The sequence below is a fragment of the Artibeus jamaicensis genome, unplaced genomic scaffold (assembly GCF_021234435.1).
Source record: "Artibeus jamaicensis isolate MK-2021 breed Jamaican fruit bat unplaced genomic scaffold, CSHL_Jam_final contig_685, whole genome shotgun sequence".
Lineage (NCBI taxonomy): Eukaryota > Metazoa > Chordata > Mammalia > Chiroptera > Phyllostomidae > Artibeus > Artibeus jamaicensis.
The window spans coordinates 13,219,527-13,228,819 of record NW_026521924.1 but is presented as its reverse complement, the minus strand read 5'-3'; the positions used below and the strand labels follow the sequence as shown (position 1 = coordinate 13,228,819).

The 9,293-nt window shown below is 48.9% G+C and overlaps 1 protein-coding gene across 1 annotated transcript; it reads right to left on the bottom strand.

The window, feature by feature from the left end:
- LOC119046227 (zinc finger protein 343) lies at positions 1-8,842 on the bottom strand. Its single transcript, XM_053671181.1, is given in 6 exon segments — positions 1-26; positions 1,088-1,214; positions 8,370-8,428; positions 8,591-8,657; positions 8,659-8,744; positions 8,833-8,842. Coding segments are annotated over 6 exon segments (375 nt in total).
- Positions 8,843-9,293: the final 451 nt, after the last annotated feature.

Genomic DNA, 9,293 nt, shown 5'->3' with positions numbered 1-9,293 from the left:
TTAAGAGGCTGGGGAACTGCAGGACACTGTGGTGTCGAGCAAGACAAAGGACACAATGTCAGGAAATCCAGGGTCTCCACATCGGGACTAATCTGAACCAGATCACTCTGACATTTTTCTCCAAACCCATTTGATGTATTAACATAGAGAAAGAATAACATGACCAGAGGAAAATAAGAATAGAACAAAATCTAGTTGGGTTGACTAGCCAAGGCCAAATCCAAACAGACAGAACCAGACTGAACTGGATGGATCCACACTTAATTAGATAGAGCCCAAACTAGAGGGAATCAGATCAAAACCTATGGAAGAAGATGAAAAAGGAATGAAGAAACTCGGATTAACTGGTATCAGGGAAACAGCCAGGGCCTTGGAAGAAGGCTCCTGCAGAAACTCCTGCCTGAAACTAGTTCGTGTCTGCAAAAATGTGACTCTCTCCACATGCTTTGTCTAGAAATACGGAGATATCGGAACTGCACGATGCAACGTGGTAGCCACTAGCCACAGGTACATGTTTATGGAGCATCTGGCATGTGGCCACTCTGAACATCCTGCATAAAACACACACGAGACTTCGAACGTTTAGCACAAAAACAAGACGTGTCATATTTATAGTGATTACGTGTTGAAATAGTATTTTGATATATTGGGTTAAAAAAGACTATTCATTTCACCCATTTATGCCTACTTTTTAAATGTGGTCACTAGAAAATGCCGAGTAGCCCACGTGGCTCTCAATTGTATTTCTGCTGCACTGCGCTGCTCTAGGACACGGGCGGGAAAACCAGCCTGTGAGCTAATCCTGCCTCTGCTGTTATATAGTCTATGAGCTCATTACAAAGGGCTGAATGCAATTTCAGCTCTTTAATAGTTAAGGAGTAGTTACATGATACAGTCCTAAAATTATTTTGGCCCTTTGGAGGCAACCTCGAGGCTGATGTGGCCCCCAGTGAAAATGAGTTTGACACCCCTGCCCATAGGGGGCGGGGGTTACTGTTTCATTTACTAATGTGTTCTAAGTGTCCAGAACATTTTCTGGCACCTAGTGGTGGTCAATAAACTAATGAAGGAAAGAACGCAGCCTCACCCAATGAGAGCAGATTGCTGTAATTCTCCAGCATCACCTCTCTGTACAGGCTCCTCTGCTCAGCACTCAGCCGCTTCCATTCTGCCTTGGTGAAGACCACAGCCACGTCCCTGAATGTAACCGGTACCTGTAAGCGAGCAATCCATTCATGAACCGCAAGCCACCAGCAATTTCCCCGGTGGGAGGAGTGTATGTAGTGACCATGAGTCTGGATATGAAGGAAGTTAGTCTAATTCTTTTCAGGGTACATGGTTCTGCATATCAGATTCTCCTGGCCGTTACTATAGCTCTGTGTTAAATCCGAGGGAAGCATCACTGATACATACGGTACATTCCCAGACCCTGGACACTCATGATTTCATTGGAGAAATAACTCGTGAATCAGTTTGAAACATGAAGCAGCTCTCAAGAAAGTGACCTCGAGGGTTCATCATGGAGGAATTCAAGATGGAAGGGTTCGGCCCTGACCAGTGTGGCTCAGTGGCTTGGGCGATGTTTCTCTCACATCAAGTCGCTGTTTCTCTCCCCACCCTCCCTTCCCCTTCCTCTTTAAACACACAAACAAAAAAAAGATGGAAGAGTTCAGGATGAGCTGGAAAACTCCCATTTAAAAGGAACTTTGTACCCATAGTGTATCGTCCAATAACAATTCATAACTTATAAGGGGAGGGTAAATTTACAATCCAATGACATTGTAATTTAACATAAAACCAAAAAGTTGTTTTCATTTTACATACCAGGAAAATTTATTTAGAATTTCCCTTATTCTCATGTTCCCATATTCTTTCTCTCCCTGCCTCTCCCTATCTATGTAACTTTTTGTTGAATACTGGACATTTTAGGTAAAACATTGTAGCAACTTGTATACCAACCCTTCTCTCTCCCCAGGCTGTTGCTGTGGTCACTTGTCCATGTTTGCTGACTTGTCTGGAGTAGTTTAATAAAGGCTACTGCCCCAGGGCTGTGGCTTATTGTAATGGGGTACAGGCAGAGGCCCCCAATTTGAAGTGGGGTATCCAGAAAATATAAAAATATAGGAAGTCCTCACCCCCACAAGTCTGGACTGAGGGATGGGACACAAGGAGCAGGGCCATTGAGAGTTATTTTGCATATCAACAGTCGGCCAGCTTCATACCTGATATGCAAAAAATGGTTATTTTGCATATCTATAACAGCTGGCTAGCTTCATAGGCATGGTAAGTAGCTGTGGCCCTGCTTTGAGCCAGGGAGATGGATGTAGCTAGAAGGCAGTTCCCCCTTGTTACAGCGCCTGCCCAAGAGCTCGGAGACAGTTTGCTCCGTGCCCCGGGTCCATGCCTGCGCCAACTACAACAGAAAAAGAAAGGCTGGAAAAAAACAGGAGCATGGTGGCAGGTGTAGCCAATTGTGGGAGGAGTCGGAAATGGGGCCACAGAGCAAGATTTGCACTGGGCTTTAAACCCAGGCACGACAGCCATATCAGGTTTTCCAACCACACGGTTTTGGGGCAAGGAGGGTGTTCCCTTGACCATGTGTCTTGGGAAGCAGGGAAGCAAGAAGCTGCAGCCACGCAGAGCTCTCAGAGAGCAGTCTAGAGGAATGCAGGAGAGTCTGTGTGAAGGAAAGGGGTGAAAGGACTCCTGCTGGTGGGCATGAGAAGGTGCCACATGGGTTTGGACTAAGAACTGGAGATCCCAGTGACACAGCTGATGGTGCTGAGAACCTCGGGAGGCCTGCCAGCCCAGCACTGAGAGGAACCAGAAGTGAGCTGCAGACTTCTGTGTTTTTCTTCCACAGGACAGTACTTCTGATTGGCATGTTCTGAGACTTGCCCCTGCCAGGGCAAAGGGGGAAGGAAGGACTGTGTGTGTTTGTGGGTGTTTTAAGGGACTTTGGGGTTTGGGTGTTTTTTTTAAGATTTTATTTTTAGAGAGAGGGAAAGGGAGAGAGAGAGAAACATCAATGTGTGGTTGCCCCTCACTCGCCCCCTACTGGGGACCTGGCCTGCAACCCAGGTATGTGCCCCGACTGGGTATCGAACAGGCAACACTTTGCTTTGCAGTCCAGTGCTCAATCCACTGAGCCACACCAGCCAGGGCAGACTTTGGGATTTTAACTGTTGAGATCTGGGAAATTGAGAACATAGCCTGACCACAGCAAAACAGGAACAAGGAACAGCATGCAAACAAAGGCTGAGCAGACAGCCTGCAGTATGTGAGTGCCCTACTTAGAGCAAGATAGGCAGATTGTAATCTGTTTAGTTTTGAATTTTGAAACCCCACCCTGTTCGGTCTCTGTCAGCAAATAGCTAACTGCCACGTCTGCTTCTGTTCAACGCTTGCTTGCTCGTCCCTATATAAGAACTTAGCTGTAAGCGCTCAGCGCGGCTCTCATCTGCAGCCCTTTTGGGCACCATGTCTCCGGACACCCCGAGAGTTCGCCCCTGCGCAGGTTAAGCTTGGCCAATAAAATAAGATCAAAACCCTGAAAGTTCTTCGAGAATTATTCTCGCATCCAGTGGATATAACATAACAAAGACATTAAGTCATTTCTCTAAGTCTGTAGAACTTTTGAATAAATAGTTCCTTTCCTTTTTATCAAACTCTGGCATTGAGAGCCATAATTCCAATTCCCCGGCAGCAGGCTAAGAATCCACAGTGACAGAGGGACCCCTGGGTCCATTCTGTAACATTATCAGTAGGTGAAGCCTTAGACATATAGTCACTATGACCACCTCCCCCCCCATAACAGGGTAGGTCAGAACAGAGGTCCCCTGAAAGCAGGGGACCTACCCACCCAAATCCTGCAAAAAGGCAGGCAGCAGGGAGGGAAAGAATGCCAAGAGTGGAATGCACAGCATTTGAGGCATATTGCATAACAAAGACAGATAAACAACACATTCCTTCCTGAAGGGAGAGGCTGCCTGGAGCAAATTGTGAACGTGACTGAGAACTAGTGCTAGCGAAGTGAGTCAAGACATAGGGGTGGGGGGCATAAGCTCCTGTGTGAGCTGCAGGGGCGGATGTTCACCCTGGATGTCTGTGCATGGCTGCGAAACTCTTGCCCTGACTAAAGATGACAACCACAAGAGGGTCAAAGACACTGGGGAGCTGACAAAAATGGTAGTCACTAATGCACAGCAGGAAGAGCCGGAAGTTTGGCCACTCAGGAAGTTCTGAGCCAGGTCTTTAAATTGAAGCACATCAAGAAACATGAGGTGGGTTTGGAGGGCCATTTGAAACATTCTCAGTGCCCCTCCTGCACAGACAGCAACAGAGCTGGTGGCACTGCGGGGGGACCTGCCTGGCCCAGCATAGACACTGATTGATATGGGAAGCTTTGAAGAACCTTTGTTTAACCTTTGTTTGCCCAGGCCCCAGGCGCCCTGGGGAGAATGATGGGGCTGTCTGGGATAAGTAAACAACGGTGCATTAGCTGGGGCTGAGATTAGCACCTCTGCTGTTAAAAACTAACCTTTGAATTTAGCCTTTGTGCTTTACTTCGCCTTGTAACTGGGCTTCCGCTTTCCTGCTTCGGTATCTTACTTTACTACCCCGAAGACTATATAAACCCCAGGAATCCTTTGTTCCTCAGAATTTGGAGACTAACTTCTTTGGGTCCGTGCACGTTAATAAACCTCGTACTCCAGGAACCCTCTGTGTCTGGTTGCTTCATTTTCCTGCAACATGATGAGCTGATGATGGCTGGAGTAAAGCCAGCTCCAGAGAAACAGACAGACTTCTGAGTTTCTGGACAGTACTTTTGAATGGCATGTTCTGAAACTGGCCTAGCTTGGCAGAGGGAGGCAGGGCTATTTGTTTTGGGGTGTTTTTAAATGGCGTGGAACTTAACGGCACACCATATGGGGTGTCCAACCTTTGGGCATTCCTGGGCCACACTGGAAGAAGAAGAGCTGTCTTGGGCCACACATTAAATATACAAACATTAACGAAAACTGATGAGCAAAAAAAAAAGGTTTTAAGTAAATTTATGACTTTGTGTTGGGCCGCATTCATAGCCATCCTGGGATGCATGCGGCCCACAAGCCACTGGTTGGACACCCCTGGAAATGTTCCCGCCCTGTCACTCTCTCTCACACACTTGGCATGAAGATGTTGCTCTCTTGGTGCAGGGGCTCTAGGACTTTGGAGCTTGGTGTAAACTCTCTCCCTCTGAGCTTTTGGCATTTGAATGTTCTGGGCCTCTGGCTTGCTCCCCACATGCACAAGAGCACTTGTGGGACCAGGAGGTGCTGGGCCCACCAGGGCTCAGACCCCGTAGAGGATGGAAGCCCACTCTGGAAGCAGGGTCCCACACGGGGATGCATGCCTCTCTGGGCTCCAGCATCCTGGACACTGGTCCGGTGCAGCAGGGCATGCGGCTCCAGGACTGCTAAGTGGAGGCTGAGAACAGTGCACCCCAGGTCCTAAAGGAGAGAGCTGCTTGTGAGGACATGGCAACTCCGAAACCCACAGCACATATGCCAGAGAGGATGGACTTCTGTCTGTGTGGCCCACTTAGTAGGACAGACAAATGGGGAACTGCTGGGCATGGTTTTGGCTTGTAGTCTTTTGGGGAACAAGAGAAGTTCTGGGTCTCATGGGAGAAAAGGGCTCAGAGTGAGTACTCTTGGCACCACCCTGTTTGGAACCCTGTTAATAAAAACCTGCTTCCTCCATCACAAATTGTGCGGTTGTATATAAGGGCACCAAGTGACCAAAACCCAGCTTGCATGGTTCTGTCCCCCTCCAGAAATGGCAGTCCTTTTATCGGGCTCTCTTCCTATGTCCCCCTGATCTCTGTGGCAAGGTTCTGGCTGGCCCCCTATATTGGTATCACACCCACCCTCCACTGATCACTAGCTGATTGCACTACTATTTTCAATAATGTCTTAGTGAATAAATGGCTCCGCTGTCTGACTCAATAAAGTCAGGCCCTTTTACAGGGGTAGTTTTAAGGCCAGTATTTGAGACTCCAGCAGGGCTCCTGTCAGCTCAGTCTCTCCCTTGTTCGCTCCATTAAATCTTTTGGCTGACTGGCCAGTTTGCTTGTTGCTATCATGGACCTGCCAAGTGCCTCTGAACTGCTCACCACCCAAATCTCCATTGTTTTCAAGAGCACCATTAGGTATCCACTTCCTTACCCTCTGTTCCAAATAAAGCCAGGGCTCTTGGGTGGTGCTAAATCTGTCTCTGCTCCTCCAGCCTGCCTCTCCCCCAGGGCAAGATCTCTGCACATGCTTAGACCAGGAAGCCGGATCAGCAGCCACTTCTCTCCGTGACGCCCCAGCTCTAACAGCAGGAAACTGAGGGTGGCGGGTGATGGAAGCTCCTTTCTTCTCAGCTTGCCTCTCTTGGCACAGAACCTCTGTCCTCTGAGTAAGCTGGGGAGATGGCAATCGGGTCCCTACTGATTCTTGACCTCCTATATCTGGGACAGAGCTTCTATCCTACCAACAGGGGCTGGTGCAGAGAGAAAACTCCAGACCTCTCGGCCAGCTTGCCTGCCAACATTGATGCAGGGGGAATGAGAACTGCTGGTGGCCAGCCCCTCCCAGGGAAAAAGTATAGTCCTAGACTAGGAACTGGAACAGAAAAGAGCTCCATCTCCTCAGCTGTACCCACTCAGAGTACAGCATCCATTACACTGGGCTGAAGAGTGGACAGACGGAGCAGGTCATGTGACTAATGCCACGGACTTACTGTTTCTGCTGAGGCTTTCTGAAATACATGTTTCTCCCCTTGCTATATGCCCTTAGGACAATTTCCAGAGACTTTAAATGTTGGGTTTCATGGGTGTTTAAAAACCATCTGGTTGTTCCACTGGGGAGAGTGTGTGCAGAGCCCCTCACACCAGCGCCCCACAAACGCTCCCCCGTGTCTGTCCGGGAGCCTGACCGTCAGTCAGTAAGCTGGGAGTGGGTGGACACGGGTGTGAGAGCTCTATGCTAGCACTTTGCAGTGGCTTTTACTGCACCATTATGTAACCATGTCAACCATTATAGTAAAAACAACTATTATCGTCATCATTTCTTGTTTTTATGCATTACTTTTCCAAGGAACTTGTAGGTTCCTTGAGGACAAAGATGGCCTACTTATAAACCTATTACTTTGGCTCAAAGAATCTCACACACACACACCCACTGGCATGAAAGAATAAGTCAAATGCCTGGGAAAAGGGAGGACACAGACAGAGAAGGCAGAACGGGGGTGAAGCGCTGTATTGACAGAGAGCGTTCCACATGAGTCATTCATCCAATAATGCAGGGCCATTCCCTGAGACTGGGAAATAATGCTCCTGTATTTTCAGACAGGGAATGATGTGGCAGAAAGAGTCCAAAAGGCAACACAACACATTGGAAGATGCAGGAGCTTGAGAGTCAGAGAAAACGGAGTTCGGATCCTGGCTCCGCCACCGAGGAGATGAGTGTAGCCATGCACCCATCACAAACCCCTCACACCCTACTTCCTCTCCCCGGAGGAAATAAAACTCCCACCACCACTGCCCCCTTACCATTTTAAAAACCCTCACCCAGGGATACGTTGATTGATTTGGGGGAGAGAGGAAGGAAGAGAAGCAGAGAGAGAAAAGAAATGTGAGAGAGAAACATGGACCAGTTGCCTGTCACACATGGCCTCACCAAGGAATCAAACCCAGAAACTATGTAGGTGCCCTGACCGGGGACCAAACCCGCAACCTTTTGGTGTATGGGACCACGCTCCAATCAGCTGAGCCATGCAGCCAGGGCCCTCTTACCAATGTTTTTTAAGAGTTATGGAGAAAATGTTATAATGTCTGGGATGTGTCTACAATAATCCAGTGAGGGACATGGGAAGGGTAGAAATCTAACACGACCGGCCACTGTAAATGACTGTTAAGCTGGATGATGGTACCTAAGGCCCTATTATTACCACGCTTCCTACTTCTCTATATGTTCACAGACACCAGTAGTAAAAAAGTAAAAAGGTGTCCAGCGCAAAAGAAATATCATCAGATCGTGTGCATGTGAAGGGACGTTTAACAGTACATTTAAATTCTTTAATAACCTCAGGTGTTCAAAAATATCCCTTAGGTTTCAAAGTTTCCTAGACTCTAACTATTCATCTTGGGCATGTTTTTTAACAAGGAGAGAAAACCCAAGTGCAGAACCCATTGCAGAGTGATTAACACAGCACCTGACACCGGTGAGGACCTGCCTCCGCGTCCACTGCCTCTTCCCTCCCCGAGAAGGAGAGTATGAGCGTGCCTGTTCTCTGACAACAAGCCAGCATTTCAGGGCGGGAAAAATGTGACCCCGACTCACCAATATCTTGGGCTTTCCCTCCTTTCCCTGGGGCCAGTCGGTACTGTTAGAAGGCACACCTGGGGGAAGAAGCAGCAGCTAGGAGAGAGCAGCCCTCCCGTAAAGCCCTCGGGGCAGCGCCTCCAGGCCTCGTTCGCTCAGCTGTGGTCAGGAGCCCGTTCTCCTCTAAACCTGGAGTCTTGCTCCCCCTTCTTCACCTCTCCACACTCTCCGCGACTCACCTTTTGCCTGATGATTTCTAATCAATTTCTTCATGGTCTGCGTCTCTTCCCTGTCGTCCAAAGACAAAAATCTCCTCCCAGCCCTGCTGTCCCAAGGCAGAAGGATCAGGCAACGTCGTGGCCCCAGAGTCAACCCAGTGTTTGCCTCGAAATTCTGCCAGAAGGCCAAGGTAGAGGTTACTTCACCTCAAGACTGATTTCCGCTGCCTGGGCTTCTCCGAACTTTATTTGCAAGAGCCCACCTGGTTGCATGAAGCCGGGACCTGTGGAGCAGAGGAGCGATTTGGTGTCACCAGGGACTCTGGTGGAGGCCCTAAGCCCACGCCTCTGAGCAAGGATCCTGTCTTCTCACACCCTCCCCATTCAATAAATACGGAGCCGCAGTCCACTGGGCTCCTCGGATTTTTTTACCTCATTTCTTTCCAGCCTTCGAGCCCTCAAGTCCACCCCCTGCCACCCTCTCTTATGTGACCAAAGTTACAATTCCCTCCCACCCTCAGTCTCTGCCACTTGGAGCCTGAGTGGAAGAGAAGATGCAGCACAAGGCCTGTGGAGAGTGTCTCGGAATGTCTCCTTCCAGACCAGTGGACATTCAGAACTCAGCTCCTGACCCCTGGCCCTCGGTTCCAGCTGAGTTCCATCCCGTGTCCCTGCGCTCTGAGGAATTTTATGGGCGTCTGAACTAAGTCCTTCTTGCTCTAGG